Source organism: Vipera berus (assembly GCF_964194415.1).
Source record: "Vipera berus genome assembly, chromosome: 6".
In the NCBI taxonomy this organism is placed as follows: Eukaryota; Metazoa; Chordata; class Lepidosauria; order Squamata; family Viperidae; genus Vipera; species Vipera berus.
In genome coordinates this window covers 15018004-15034436 of record NC_138208.1, presented here as the reverse complement: position 1 = coordinate 15034436, position 16433 = coordinate 15018004, and the positions used below count along the sequence as shown (strand labels likewise).

The window sequence follows — 16433 nt, the reverse complement described above, 5'->3', positions numbered from 1 at the left end:
CAGCTTAATGAGAAATATTTAATTACTGTTGTTTCTGTTAAAGTACTGTAAATGGTTTCTTCATTGCCCATTCTGCTAAGATATTGAGTGTGTATCTATGTGTCTGTGTGCACACACATATGCATACACACACACACACACACACACACACACACATACACTCACATTATGGAATGCTGCTATTAAAAAACACATATTTTTCCTTTCATCTTAGCTGCTGAATGCCGAGCTGTCTCACTGGTTATATTTGTCTACTACAGTTTTCGGAGGGCACCATCAGTTGACCTATTCAAAAAGCCTCAGGTGCCATGCCATCATCCCAATATCTTCTGTACTCTCCCACTTCCAGCCTTGCATCTGGGTTTTTTGTTCTTTTTTTTTTTTGCCTGCAGAAATATTTTCAGAGATCAAAGACTTGGATTGTTTCTTGAAATCTAGTCCAGAGATTCAGTATTCTTGTTTGCTCTTTTTTTAATTAGTTTTCAAGTGCTTTGACAGGATTTCTATGTTACAAAAGCTGTTTAAAGTGCTAGAATTAAGGAAGCTTTGCATGTGAAAGTGATACACCTAAATGTCACCATATTTTCCAATCCTCATCCACAGATGGATTTTTAGTGTTTCAGCTCGGTAATCTGCTGCCATCGTGGGCAAGAAAAAATCATTGCTATCGAGAACATAATCAAGACTTGATGATTATGCTCCTGGATAGAAAAAAAATGGCTTTCTGTGAATACAGATAGGAAAATCAAGACTATGGGGATCAGCATGAATCAAGGATTTATATTTTCAGAATGCAAAGAGTTCCATGTATAAGAAGGAAAGTGGTGGTTCCTCTCATTCAAAACAAGAACATTGCTAAAGTAATCTTATTAACTAAAGCAGGGGTGTCAAATTCGCAACATCACATGACGTGTCGCGACATATTGCGACTTTTTTCCCCTTGCCATCAATGGGGTGGGCGCGGTTTTGCCATGACGCATCTGGCCTGCGGGCCGGCAGTTTGACACCCCTGAACTAAAGGATCACTGTGAAGCCCAATTCATTTGTTCCTTTCAATCTTTTCAAGTTGCCTTTTAAATGAGCTACTGTAGATGACTCCAAATAATATTTTATTATAAAATATTGCATTCCATAAATGCACAAGAAGAAGCACTATGGTAGCATTCCTATAGGTATGATCATCTACTTTGGTTATCAACACCAATTTGAATGGGGAAAGCATTGTAACATAATGGTTGCTTGTACCATTATACTCATCATTTTCTCATTGGCAAAAAAACCCTACATGTAATGTTTACACAAAAAAGAAAAAAAGGCAAGTTCTAAAGCAAATGAATAATGTTCCTATTAAATAGTTAAACTAGGAGTTAATAAGTTAGCAGTAATCTGTGCTGCATAACTGCTTTTATCAAATTACACTTTCCCACTTGTGTGAGTAGCAAACAGTAATTCAGCAAGTTAGATTTCTTTACAGTTAAAAATTTTTTCAGTCTTCTAAAAGTAACTTGTCTTATTAGAGGTCAGGTGTTGCTACAGGCCTGTTTGCCTTACTTTGAGATAGCTCTAAAAAGAATTAACAAATAAAGAGAAGTTTTCAATCACCGTACAGCCATTCCTCCTCCAGTCTCGTTATAGTATGCCTTTATGAAGTGCAGGTCATGAGTGTTCTTTTTATATGATGAAGAGAATTGTTATGTAAGACAAGGGTTGTTTAAAGTAGCATGTGTACAGTATGTGTGTTTTAGCAGTAGTTGAAACTTTCAGCATTTGAACAGAAAAATACACTACTTGGAGGTGAATATCAAGATAATTAGTATTCTGGAGAACAGTTAATAGGTAACTTACAATAGTTCACTTAGTGACTGCTCAGAGTTACAACAGCACTGAAAAATGTGACTTATGACTGTTTTTCACAGTTACAACCTTTGCCGCATTCCCATGATCAAACTTCAGATGCTTGGCAACTAGGGAATGGGGAAGCCAGATTCACTTACCAACCATGTTACTAACTTACCAACTGCAATGATTCACTTAACAACTGTGGCAAGAAAGATCATAAAATGGGGCAAAACTCACTTAACAACACTTTTGCTCATCATAAATTGAGGACTACCTGTATTATAGGAGATACAGTGTCATTTACTGAAAAAAATCTGTTTTAACTGGCATCGTTCAGTGCTACTTTTGTTTTCTTTTTAAAAATAATTTTAATTGAAAGTTTTAACAATAATAAGAACTCATACAAACTAAATTAGTACAATTAGTCCTGTCTAATTGTTGTTTTAGTTACTTCTGAAAGCTAAGTAGCTCTCTCTCTCTCAGCCCAATCTATCCCACAGAGTTGTGGGGAAAATAGGAAGGAATATTACATATGTTTGCCCCCTTGAGTTACTTACAAAGTAATAAAGGTGGTATAAAAAAAAATCTAGTAAATAAATAAATAAATTTGCAGAGATTGCAGATTACAGAGTGGTAATCACTGACGTAATGAAGGGACGTGCCTGTCTCTGTATAGCAACCAATCAAAGCACAGGAATTCATCGAGACAAATTGGACAGACGTTTTTGATCCTGTACAAGTTGGGATTCATTGCTTTCAACTTGAGGCAGGAACACATGGGCATAGATCGCATTTGTAATGGGCTGAAGATGGGGTAGAAAGCGGTGTCATCCACATTCACTGTCCAGAAAGGAGTGGTGACCTACATCCAGATGGGGCTTACCTGACAGTGAGATATGCTCTTAGACTTCCCAAAATTTTTTGGTTGCGTTGCATGAGTCTCCTGGTAACAGTATTCTGTAGTCTTGGGAGCTGAATTTAAAGTCTAGGACTCTAGGAAGTATCAGACTTTTTTGCTCAGTAGTAATTGTTGATATTATTTACAGCAAACTTCCAGGCTATTCTGGAAGGCACTATTCATGCTGTCATTCTCATGCTGCCTTCAGGTCAAGAAGTTTCTTTTGACTAATTGCTCACAAATAAAATTATTTATTGACACTGTGGTGCATCAAACCATTCTGCATATTTTGGGCATCTGTTGCTCCGTCAATAACAGTGTTACATCTGTAGCCATATACTAAAAACTGCATCTAGAAGGCTTATGAAGTGGTTTAACTATGCTAAAAATGGCCATTTTATACACAGCCATATCTGTAGTTTGACTTGTTTCCTGTTTTATATCCAATGCATTTTGGGAAATTCAGAAGGTTGGAAACTATATTAGCAGCATTTAAATGAGGATGACTTTCTAGATCAGGGTTTTTCAACCAGTGGTACGGGTACCACCTGTGGTACATTGGCACCTGGCAGGTGGTACATGACCATCCTAGAAAAGTGGTAGTGGGGGAGGGGAATGAGCTGAACTACTGGCAGCACCGCACATGCCTGAGCGAGAGACGGCTGGAGCTGCAGGGCTGTCAGGGCTCAGCGGAAGCGCCAGGATCAGCGCCAGGCTCCAGCTGGAGCTCGGCGCTGATCCTGGCGCTTCTGGGCCCAGAAGAAGTGCCGATCAGCTGGCATGTTGCAGCATCTCCAGGATCTTGTGATTTACATTCAGATGCTTGGCAACTGATTCATATTTATGACGGTCACAGTGTCCCAGGGTCATGTGAAGTGACCAAAACCTGCTGCAACCACCCAGCAGATGGGGGGAATAAAAACCAAACACCCCCACCCCACCCAATCCTGCCAATCCTTAACAGAAATGCTCACAACAATGAAAATCTCAGACAGGAGGAAGAGCGCCACCGGGCGGGCAGGCAAGTGTCTTGCTCGGCTGTGGCTTGGGGGGCCCTTTTTTCAGTGCCATTGTAACTTCGAACAGTCACTAAGCGAACTGTTGTAAGTCAAGGACAACCTGTACTTCATCACTTTTTTCCTTTTTGGGGGGGGGTCAACAAGTTTTTGACACCTTGCTAGGCGACTGGTGGTACTCGGATGTTGCCATATCCTAAAAGTGGTACAATGGGTGAAAAAGTTGAAAACCCCTGTTCTAGATGAAGTATAAACTGTGGGTTCTTTTTATTGTTTTAAGTTACCCAGAAGCTAGATTCTTGTAGCTGCTTATTCTTGCCTGCATATTCTTCTTTTCACTGTGACCTTGAAAGGATGGGGAGTTTCCGCCTCCCACCTTTCAGAATAGACGTGCAAGAAGGAATAAGAGTTAACTGTCTCACACTAGGTTCCCTTTGTAGATCAAAGTCGTTTTCCAGTAATATTAGAGGAAAAAATCCCTACATTTTGATGTACACTTTTAGGAAAATGTTTGGATTGAAGTACAGAATAATTTCTCTGCGTTCAGACCAGGAAACCAAGGGAGATTTGAATGAGGCACTGCTCAAGAGGAAGGGTAACCACAGGTGTTTTTTTTACTGTCTTGAACAGTGGCAGATCTTTCTCCTGTCACTAATTTTATTTATCTTTGCTTCTGTTTTTTTTATTTTGTTTCTTTTGATAGTGTGGTAAATTACTAGGAGTAGAACTAGTGTACCAGCTCACTTCAGGATAAATATTTAGTTATCCTTGGAAATTATTTTTTATAATTGTTCAATGACCGAGCATATTTACCCAGAGGCATTCTGTAGAGATCAGAGGAAATTATCCCTTAGTAAATAACATTATGCATTTCTTGATTTCTTGCATTTATGTCCTACTTTTTATTTAGGAGCTCAAGATAACTTACATGGGGGTCTGCCTGAATTTTTTATTTATAACAGTGGCTCTGGGACATTGACTGGATTTAGAGAAAGTGACAGGCAATGTGTTTGCGCAATCCGTGCCCAGTAGTTTTGACTACTAAATCATGCAAGGTGTTGAAATACTCTGACTTAGAAAACTATATGAAAACTATACTATATTAACAGAGAACCACTTCAGATATACTATATAGTCTCTAAAATTATATTTGTTTTCTTTTCTTGAAAGCACACCAAGTTTATTTGTATTCTGAGTTGAGAATAAGCTACAGTCTTTCATTTGTACATTGTTCACAACTGGAAACAATAGGTATTTATTTGCATCGGTTATTAGGAGATGAACATGACTGTAAGCTGCCAAAGGCTAAACAACATGTATCAACATACTGCATTCCTGGTTTGGAAGCACACTCATTTTCCACTTCTGAGAGGTACGGAAGGGTGTGTGCAAATAATTGAGTTATAATAAGTTTAGTGAGGCTTGGATTTTCTATTTTAGCTTCTGGGTAAACTGTTAGCCCCTCTTCCTCACAATTCAGATTCATCTGATGCTCTATTCATGTCTTTAGACTTCAGATCACAATAACCCTGAACTTACATACTTACATATATATATATATATATATATATATATATATATATATATATATATATATATATATATATATATATATATATATATATATATATATATATATATATATATATATATATATATATATATATATATATATATATATATATATATATATATATATATATATATATATATATATATATATATATATATATATATATATATATACATACATACATACATACATACATACACACATGAATGTATGAAACAAGAATCCACAAATAAGGAAGTCAGTAAATAACACATCTTATAATGATTTTATTGTTCATAGATTAAGAATCCTGAGCAATCTTTTTATAATTAGATAGTAATTTTGAGAAAGTATTTGCAATTTTTGCAGAATGGAAAAGATCCTTTCATGAGTATATGTATCCTAAAATCTCCTAATCCTAAAAAATGCTCTTTCCCTTCTTTAAATTTTTTTCTAGCATAAATGACAAAAAAGAAAATCATGGATACTTACTCTGTTGTGTGATTTTATAGGGAAATGTGAAGGACAAGAAAACAGGGAAAATTTGGTTATTAAGAGAAGCTTGACTACAAGAGTTTAGACAGTTTTGTTTTCATTTTAATTAACTAGTATTTACCATGAATTTTCTGTATTAGCCATAAATATGGTTGAACTTAACTGTGATCTGTTTCAAAAGAAAATAACTCCAGAGTCCATGGCTTGAAGTGAGCTTTTTTCAAATAAACCATAAAGATTAATTACAGGTTGGAGATTAACTGTCATGTCAGGATCAGTCAAAAGTAAACAAAAGAATCCCTTCCTCACAACCGCACAGGGAAAGAAAGAAACTAAGAAATTATTAACTATAGTTTATTGTGATATCTGAACCAGCCATTAAGGCTACCAATCCCCTTTAAACCTTGGGCTATTTTAAAAATGGTGAGCTAAGCAGGAGGTTACTGAATTGAAATGTAAATTTAGCTGGTTTCTAAAATTCTGAGTCGAGCATTTGCTTTAATTAAAGGAGTTTATTTGAACTATCAAATTTCTGTCTTCTTTGACTGACTGTTCTATTGCTGATATTCACATATTCATTATTCTACTGTTTTGCTGAGAGAGACAGAGAGACAGAGACAAAGACAGACAGAGACAGAGACCACGTTTTCCAATTCTGCCTCTTGTTTGAAGCAAGATAAATGTCCCTTCTACAAACTTGGCTCCTATTTCAGTATTTGCAAAGGGTAATCTTTAATATCCTAAACGCTTTCACTAGCTTATCTATGTACAATTCCAGAGTCTCTCCTGCACCAGTGGCATACCATCAAGGTGACAGCATTCTTTCCAAAGGAGTCATTTGCAAACCATACCATCTTATCTGATTAATGAGAAAATAATGCCAGTTCATTGAAGATAAAATTTATTTTAGCTTTACTTATAGTTTATTTGTGTATTTTAGTTCTCTTCCCAGTAAGATCCAAATTTGTCTGACCACTCTCAGTACTGGAAAAACAATCAAATTCTTATGGTATTACTGTAGAACCAAGAATTTGGAGGGATCTTAAGGGTGACAAATAGGAACCGTAAAGCTGAAACCACAAGACTTAATTGCATTGCTGAAATCAGTTAATATTCCCCTGTGGTATTCTTTAGTACATACAGTACCATATGAGCTGATTCATCATAGTATAAGCATTTAATTCAAGATCTTAGATCTTTATATGGACTTTGGAAAATTGTAGCCAACTTACATGCTTGTGGATTCAGAGATCATCTTGAAATTGTTATCATGAGCTAACAAGTCTAGCCCCCACCATCAAGGAATCCACATCTTATTGAGTCTCTTAGGCTTTTTACAGTTCAGTGTATGTCTCCAGTCAATTTAGTGTTCAACCAACCACTTCATTCTATTTATATTGTTTGCAAAGAATAAGCAAAAGTTCTCAAGATAGCTCAGTAAAGTGGAGCTTCAGCTGAGTCCAGGAGGTAAAGCTTAAGGATAATTATTGTGTAAACACATTCTCAGCAAAATAAAGTCTGCTTCTTGTTTAATTTATTAACCCCCTTTTCATTCATTTTTTAAAAATAGTACTTTCATTGGATTCATATACCAATATGCAGATTGATCACCGTTCAAGTTAAGAAAGAATAGTTGGGTAAATTTATACTGTGTTGCTACATTACAAGATGTATTTTTGACTGGTGAAATTTCGCAAACTCACACAAATGTTTATTAACAATTTTTATTTGAGAAAGCATAGGCCTTTCACTGAATGGCTAGGGCTTTTAGGTAACTAAAGTCTGCATCAAATGTGACGGCATTTATTGTTGTTTTTATTGTTTACTTATACTTTATAGTTGTTCATTTTGTTTTTTGTGGCTTTGTGTCAGTAGTGACTCCTGGGATTGCCTAGACAAATCACTGCAGTTTTCTTGGCAAAATTTCAGAAGTGATTTGCCATTGCCTTCTTCCTAGGTTGAAAGAAAGTGACTAGTCCAAAGTCACCCAACTCGCTTTGGGCCTAAGATGAGACTTGAGCTCAAATCTTAGTTCGTAGCCTGTTGCCTTAACCACTACACCAAATTGGCTCTTTTTTAGAATTATTATAATGCATTGTACTCTGATTGTGTTTTAAATATACCTAGATTCTTTCGTTTGAGGCCATTTATAAATCTCCTGGCTGTGAGTTACAACCCACTTAGGAGGCAAACAAAGCCTTTGGTGTAAAACTGATTCAATCAGTTAGATAGTGGTCCCCAACCTCCGGTCTCTGAACTGGCACCAGTCCGCAACATTCCAGAAACCAGGCCACGCAAACAAGCAAAGACCCATCCCCAGGTTGCAGGCAGCAGGCCAAACCACGCCCCTTCTAGTCCGTGGAAAAACTCTCCACAGAACCGGTCCCTGATGCTCAAAAGGTTGGGAGCCACTGAGTTAGATCACTTAAGATATAAATACTCAACCTGGAACTAAGATGAAAATTTCCTGACAGTGAGAGCAACTAACCAATCAAACAGCTTTCCTCCTGGAGTTGTGGGTGCTACATTGTTGGAGGTTTTCAAGAAAAGATTACACAACTTTTTGTCTGGGATGAGTTATAAGGTCTCCTGCCTTGGGCAGGGATTGGACTAGAAGATTTCCAAGGTCCCTTCAAGCTCTTTGAGCTGTGATCCTGGGGAACGGTTCTGATCAAGTAATTATGATGAAAGTGTTGAACTTTTTAATTTACAGATGGCACTTTTTAGGGCTGTGGCTCAAAAAAAAGATAGCTTATTTAAGCAATCTCTGTGCTTTGCAGGGTAGGAGAAAAAATGCAGCTCAGGCACCGGATAATACATGCTAGGTCACACATGCAAGGTTGTTACAACGTTATTTTTTCATCACTGTTACCACCGCAAGCAATTGCTGTCCAAGCCGTTGCTAAATGAGGACTATTGGACTAATCTTATGAGTTTATAATTATTTATAACAGTTCAAATGTCACTGTTTCAATGATACATGGTATTAGTAATTTTGATTTTGATTGTAATTTTGCAATTTGATTTTGATTTCAATTTTGACTGTAATTTAACAGTTATGCTTTAAGTTTGGGTATTCATTTTGACTTTAAATTATCTTGATTGGATAGTTACGCAGCTGGAATGGTGAGATATAAAGCAAATAGTGGTGATGATAGCTGTAATAATAATTACAAAACAGTATAATGCTGTGTTTGTTAAATTCAGATGAAATTACATATTCACTTCTCAAATCATATGTATTTTGTATAAGCTTTTCACTTTTGCCAGTCATTTTTTTTGCCCTTATTTGTGTGTGCGTATGTGTGCGTGTGTGCATGCACATGTGTGTGGTCCTGTCCATGTTCTGTTGTTTGTTGTCAGTTGCATTTTATAAGGCCTGGAACACATTTCTTCAAACCGAAGCCTGCCTTTTCTCAGTAGACAAGCACTTTCACTTTAAATATAACAATTCTTTACTTAGCCCTTGAATTTAGCTTTAGCTGTCTTCATTGATTCAGAAGATTGTGCAAAAACAAGCTTGAGAGACTTACTACATGACTAGATACCAGTAACATTAGCTCTGATTAGATAGCATATATGAGGCTGTTCTTGAAACTTGTCATTCTTGTCATTAAAGGGTTTTCTTGTTATTAAAGGGTTTTAATGATAGTTTTATAAAACTGTTGACTGTTTGGGGTGGAGGAGGTTAATTAAATATAATTTACATTTTGCTTTTTATTGCCATAGGAAGTATTTTTTCTACAACCATGTCAATTGCTTTCTTAAAAAATGAATTATTTTGAAGAACATGATATAGTGACATCTAGCGCGGAGAAAAAGGCTGACTGAAGAATAGTGACATAGCTTTTAACAGCGGATCTATAAGGCCAGGATTGCCAACTTTCTTTTATGGAATTAGACATAAACATTTAGCCCAGTTCCACTGATAAAAGTCACTTTTAGGTCACCCATGATATTATATTATGTGTTAATCTGACTTTGAATCATTAGCTGTTTTGGAGGTACAGAATTGTTTTCTCATAACTGGTGGGTGCTGCTATTTCTACTTTTAGGAGAATATTGTGAAGTGAATGCTCGCTCAGGACGCTGTGCACCCGGAGTCTGCAAGAACGGGGGGACATGTGTCAATCTGCTCATAGGAGGCTTCAAATGTGAATGCCCCCCTGGTGAATATGAGAGACCTTATTGTGAGATGACCACAAGAAGTTTCCCTCCAGAGTCATTTGTCACTTTCAAGGGATTAAGGCAGCGCTTCCATTTCACTGTATCTCTCATGTAAGTATCGGTCCTTCCAGTATTGTATGAAAACTTTGCCGTCATTGTTGTATTGATTTCAAAACACAATATAAGCACTTTAAAACTCATTGCTTTTGCAACATCTACCTAATAAAAAGGTTTTATGCTGTTTCCTAATGCTAAAAGATTCCCTTACTATTACACTTATTTTTCCACAGTGGGGGAATTGTTTGAATATGACCAAGAATTGAGATGGAGTTTGTCAAAGGTTTTAAGAGTTACCCTAAAATTGGCATCTTCTTTTAACCTGACACTTCCTGGAATATCAAAAGACTTGAAGATTTATTTAATTAATTGCACTTTCTTGACTACTGTGTTTTTTAAAAAAAAAAACATCACATGCCTACAAAATGTATAGATAGGTAATAAAATTTTCTAGCTCATGAATTATATATGGTTTACAGATGCCATATAGCTAAAAAAATACTGTAAAATGGCTGAGAAAAGAGGCACTACTACAGAATCATATACTTGTCCATTAAAATCTGTCTCTTCTCTGTTAAACTACTTATCACATTTATGCATTCATTCTGAGCTATTTTTATTTTTTTATTTTTATTTTAATTCCATTTATATCCCACCCTTCTCCGAAGACTCAGGGCGGCTTACAAGCTTAGCAGACTCTATTCACACAGAGTCTCAAGTTGACTAATGTCTCTTTAAGTTTTTCTCTCCTTTCTGTCTTCCTTATACCAAACAATTTAATGTCAGTATAAATTTTTCTGGGTGAGATTTCAATAACATGTCTGTGATGGCAGTAGCACTTAGACTTATATATCGCTTCACAGTGCTTTACAGCCCTCTCTAAGCGGTTTACAGAGTCAGCCTATTGCCCCCCACAATCTGGGTCTTTATTTTACTGACCTCAGAAGGATGGAAGGCTGAGTCAACCTTGAGCCAGTCGGGATCAAAATGTTGGCAGTGAGCAGTGAGTTAGCCCACAATACTGCATTCTAACCACTGTGCCACCATGGCTCATTGGTCATTGCAGTACATAAGGCAAAAGTTGTTGAAGAAGTCTTTCTCTGTGTGACCAAATTTTAGGTCTATATCATTACTAAAAAGAGGTTTCCAGACTATGCAATTTAAGTTGGAAATCCAAGCTTATTTTCTTGAAGTAAGAACCAGAGATAACATTGAGCACTATTTTATTTATCTCTAAATTTGTTTTTAGCTCACCTTCAGGAGTGCAACATTCTTGAGGCATCAACACTGACTCAAAAACACACACACACAAATCTCCACATTGGTAGCATGTCTACTAAAACTTACTTAATTTGTTTGACTGCACAAGGTCTCTGTGTGACTTTTTGTTATTCTTTTCTTACATAGGTTTGCAACAAGAGAAAGGAATGCTTTGCTTCTCTATAATGGACGTTTTAATGAGAAACATGATTTTATTGCTCTTGAGATCATTGAAGAACAGATCCAGCTAACATTTTCTGCAGGTAAGATACGGCAATGACTGGAACTCTTTACTGAATAAAACTTATCTCTATATTTTGAAAACATATTCATGACATTATATCATGATATTCATCATGCAGTTTCTATCCTAAGGCCACCGCCCTATAGAAAATAAAATTTCATTTCAAATGCTTTTGTTTTCAAGATCCATGTTGTTAGCAATGACATCTTAATGGACCCTAATATTAAGTGTAATCACTGATGATTGTTATTTTTTTAAAAAAAATTAAGTATAACTGATCCTATAGTACTAAATTATGGCCTATTTAATTCATGCATATGTGTGCTAGAACAGTGCCATACTTCGGATTCCAAGGTTAAAAAGTATTTTGGAATGTGTATAAAAACTCACTAGGCACCCATCTGCAACTTCTTAAACTAAAGATATAATTACTCGGGGTTGTGACGGGCAGCTGTAATATCACAGGAAAAGATGCTTATGCCAAGTGCTATGTGAGTGGCTCATATATTTCAACACTGAATCTGAAATGTACCCAGTCTCAATATTCCTGTTGTCCAAGATGTATTAAAAGTTACAGATTTGCTATTCATTATTATAGTATTGTTACTCTCTGCTGTTACACTATTGAGTTACAAGTGCTCAATTTTGTAAAGTATGGAAACTCCCAGTTTTCCTTAGGAATCAGTTGAAAACTCAAGTTGCTTGGAAGACAGACAGGGCTTGCATTTTGACATGCATGCACGTACATGAACCAGGAGTGTGAACCTTAAATTATTCACTCTACCTGGAAAATAGAATGTGTGACAAAATGTAATCTATTTTAATCTATGTGAAACCATAGATAGTAGCCTAATTTTGTGCATGCGGATTCAGGACAAACTCTGTTCTGTTTACGGGCTCAGATTGCAGTTCTGTGGACACTGACCTAGGAATAAACTTTAGATTCACTTCCAAGTAAAAATGCATTCAGCTGCATGGTAAATATATTATCCCAAAAGATAATTTAAATCCTGTTAATACTGAAATTTTTGCTTGACAAAACTGTTTAAAGATTTTTGTTTTGTAAATAAAATCTCAAATCAATTGCTCTCCCTTTGTTAGAGTCCCCCATTACAGGTAGGTTTAGTTTGGAAAAGAGGAAAGGGAAAGAAAAAGAAAGAGAGAGAGAGAGAGAGAGAAAAGAAAGAAAGAAAGAAAGAAAAAGAAAGAAAGAAAGAAAGAAAGAGAAAGAAAGAAAGAAAGAGAAAGAAAGAAAGAAAGAAAGAAGAAAGAAAGAAAGAAAGAAAGAAAGAAAGAAAGAAAGAAAGAAAGAAAGAAAGAAAGAAAGAAAGAAAGAAAGAAAGACCATTTTATGAATTCCTGGGGCAACAATGCCTTGGTAAGGCCACACTTGGAATACTGCATCCAGTTTTGGTCACCACAATGTAAAAAAGATGTTGAGACTCTAGAAAGAGTACAGAGAAGAGCAACAAAGATGATCAGGGGACTGGAGGCTAAAACATATAAGGAACGGTTTGCTGGAATTGGGAATGTCTAGTTGTCACGACGTCCTCTGCGAAGAATCACAAGCACTCCAAAGGTACGGGTGACCTGGTTTATTTCTCACACAGACCAAACCGCGGTAAAGTCAGCGTTGAGGCACCCAGCCTCAACGCTCTTTTATCGTGCTGCTACACCCTAACCCCACCCCTTCAAAGCAAACCGGCATCCGCCCACCTCCCCATAAAAGCCCCACCCATCACCCTGCATAGCCACCACCCACCGCGTGCATTGCTGCGGCCCGCCGAGCCCCCTCCCAGGTAAGGCCTGTCCTTCCGCCCCCATACGCGTCCCAGTCCGTTCTGGCTTTGCAACTGCAGGTTTCCCCCCGGGTCCATCCGAGCACCCAGCGGGAGAGGGAGGCAGCGCGGGTACGGCCACACCCCCGTCTATGGCTGTCAGTGGCTGGTCTGACCGGCCAGTTCTCCATCGACTCCTGCCCGTTCCGGCTCAGGCTGCGGTTGCGTTCCTGCAGGGCGCTCTGTTGGTGTAGAGCCTGCCGGCCGGCAGGCAGATGAATGGCGGTGTTCCCGGGGCCTGGGCGCAGGCGCAGCCCGCAGCTCTGGGTCCCGCCGCCGAGGCATCGGAAGAGCCAGGGCAGATGCGCCCACCAGCCCGACGGGCGCCCGGAGCCGTCCTCGTCGGCGAGGCGAGCACGCGTCCGCCGGCCGCCTGGTAGCGGGCACGCCAGTCAGCTGTGCGGCGGAGACCCGGCGTTTCCCGCGGCGACCGGGCGAAGCCACGCCCATCAGCTGGCCGGCGGGAGCCTGACGCCACGTCCTTCGGCTAGGGATAGGTGGGGCTGGCGGCTCCAACACCGGTTGCTGCAGCGGTCGGGGACGGCAGGCAAGTGTAGGAGACGGCGGTCTGCTGGGGGAGGGAGGGGCCGCTTCCCCATGTCGGCAGAGGCGTTGTCGAGGCCCGAGCGGGCGGCAGGCCGGCGGGGCTTGACACTAGTTTAACGAAGAGAATGGCGAGGGGTGACATGATAGCAGTGTTCCAATATCTCAGGGGCTGCCACAAAGAAGAGGGACTCAAGCTATTCTCCAAAGCGCCCAAGGGCAGGACAAGAAGCAACAGATGGAAACTAATCAAGGAGAGAAGCAACCTAGAACTAAGGAGAAACTTCCTGACAGTTAGGACAATTAACCAGTGGAACAACCTGCCACCAGAAGTTGTAAATGCTCCAACACTGGAAGTTTTTAAGAAGAGACTGGACAGCCATTTGTCTGAAATGGTATAGGGTTTCCTGCCTGAGCAGAGGGTTGGACTAGATGACCTCCAAGGTCCCTTCCAACTTTACTATTATGATCATGATTATTATATATGTTTGTTTTATGAAAAATCCCATTTATGAAACAATATGTTAGAAAGAAACATACCTAGATCTGGAATGAAATAAATGTTCTGATCAGAAGATAAATTTAGTAATAATAACCATGCTCCAGAGTTTATATAACATCAAAGTAGAAGCATGTAACTGACCATAACTTATTTCAAGAAGCAAACCCAGGTCAGATCAGAGAAATTTTTGGAGACATTGGTACGGTAAGAAGCTCTGGCAAAGTACTGTTCTGCTGTTATCAAGAAAACAACATGGATCTGTCCATGAAGTTGCCAACAACTGAGCTGAAATTGAGTGTGTCTTTATTTGACCCTGCTACAGTAATTCTTTCAGCCAACATGGTGGCAGAGGATATTTCATTGCACATTGCAATGTTTGTTTCAGCTCCATTTAATTGCTCTTTTAAACATAGATACTATTGTTCATACTTATATATCAGTAATTACTGTAATCTATTACTTAAGGTGACTTAGGAGTGTTTTTCCCCTTAATTACTCATTGAGAAAATGTGGGGCATACTGTACATATTTACTTTTAATTCACATGCAAATATAGATTAAAAATTCAACTCCATTGTTTGTCTTGTTTTTACTTGATTGTTTTTCCCTTTTCTTCTGTTGAAGTTTGTATTATAAGTTTGGAAATAAAATTTATAAGAAAAAATCCAACTCAGTGGTAATCAAGAGATTATTTATGTGAAAATAGAACATATTTTAGACTGCACAAATCTAACAATCGCTAAAGCTCTCAATAATGATAGCTTCTATGGGCTCATGTTGCATTTGAATAATTACAGCTGCAAACAGGCATTCAGGCATTATAACGGATTTGGGGGAAAGAAACATGTTTTTGTGAGGTAGCATTAAGGAAAAAAACTATATTAAGGAATATTAGGGTTTCCTCTTTTGAAAGTACTTTCACTTCTATTCAGATGCAAAATGCTTCTCGGAAAAAGAATAGTGGGTGTTCCTTTTGAAATGCTCACAAAGACAACACAGAAGTGTATACTCACCATCTTTAAGGAAAGGCAATGTTTGTGTTCCTTTCTCCGTTGAACACCTTTCTGTAAGAACCAAGCAGGTGTGTGTGTCAAACTGAAGTAAATGTTTGCATTTGAATACTGTGGAAATACAGAGAGGTTTATTGTATACATCGTTGGTCTTAACCATTTTTTTTCTTTTCTTATTCTACTTTAGTGGAAATTTTTGTCCAGCTAGTCACTCATGATAAATCCAATCTGCCCATTTTGACAGGTCCTTGTGTACTTTTCCTGTAGATATTTGTTTTGCTATTACCTCAGAGAAGCAGTGAATAGTCACTGGGCTGGTTGTACTAGTCTGCATAACTAATCTGGCACCTTGTTCTTTATCAGATCCAATCTTTAAAAGACATTTCAATGTAAAAGAAAGGAAGCCATGACATTCAATGCAGGGGTAGAACTTCTGTAATTTTCTGAGAAGGAAAAATGTTTTCATTGTTCCCCTAGCACTTTATCTGACATTCTTGTTAGATTCCAGCCTGAAGAAACCCCACAGAGATTCATATACCTTTTGTCAATTTACAGCTGTTTTCACTTTCTCTATTTATCCTAAATGTTTACATTTTGCATATGATTTGTTTTCATTCCTTTGCTAATGTTTGAGGAAGAACAATTGCTACAGCACAAAGACACCTTAGAAAGTACAATGTGCATTTGTATGGATATGTACTTATAGTTGCCATGATTTGTTTGTTGTTGCTGTTAACCTTGTTTATGGCAGTCTATAGCTAATGTTATTGTTGTCATTAATTGTAAGTGGAATTTAAGTGGCAGAAAATGCTTTTCTAAGTGTGATTTTATATGCCCACTAATGTCTTGTATTTACATTCCTCCAATTGTAATCAATATGTAACAGTCCCCCTGAAAAAGTGGTTTGCAGGTTGGAAGTAAATTCTAAATTTATATTTGACTCTGGAAGCTCTTTTAAGAGATATAGCCTACAATTATTTTTGCCCAGTTTAGGCTAATGTACTTGATTTCA

The 16433-nt window shown here is 37.9% G+C and overlaps 1 protein-coding gene across 2 annotated transcripts in view; it reads left to right on the top strand.

Moving 5' to 3' along the window:
• The window catches only part of CELSR1 (cadherin EGF LAG seven-pass G-type receptor 1), a 167798-nt gene that overhangs the window by 63189 nt on the left and 88176 nt on the right, over positions 1–16433 (top strand). For both annotated transcript variants that reach the window (XM_081330722.1, XM_081330723.1), the window contains exons 3-4: positions 9856–10078; positions 11432–11547. In XM_081330722.1, the coding sequence (XP_081186848.1) occupies positions 9856–10078; positions 11432–11547 (339 nt within the window). The remainder of the gene's footprint in view (positions 1–9855; positions 10079–11431; positions 11548–16433) is intronic.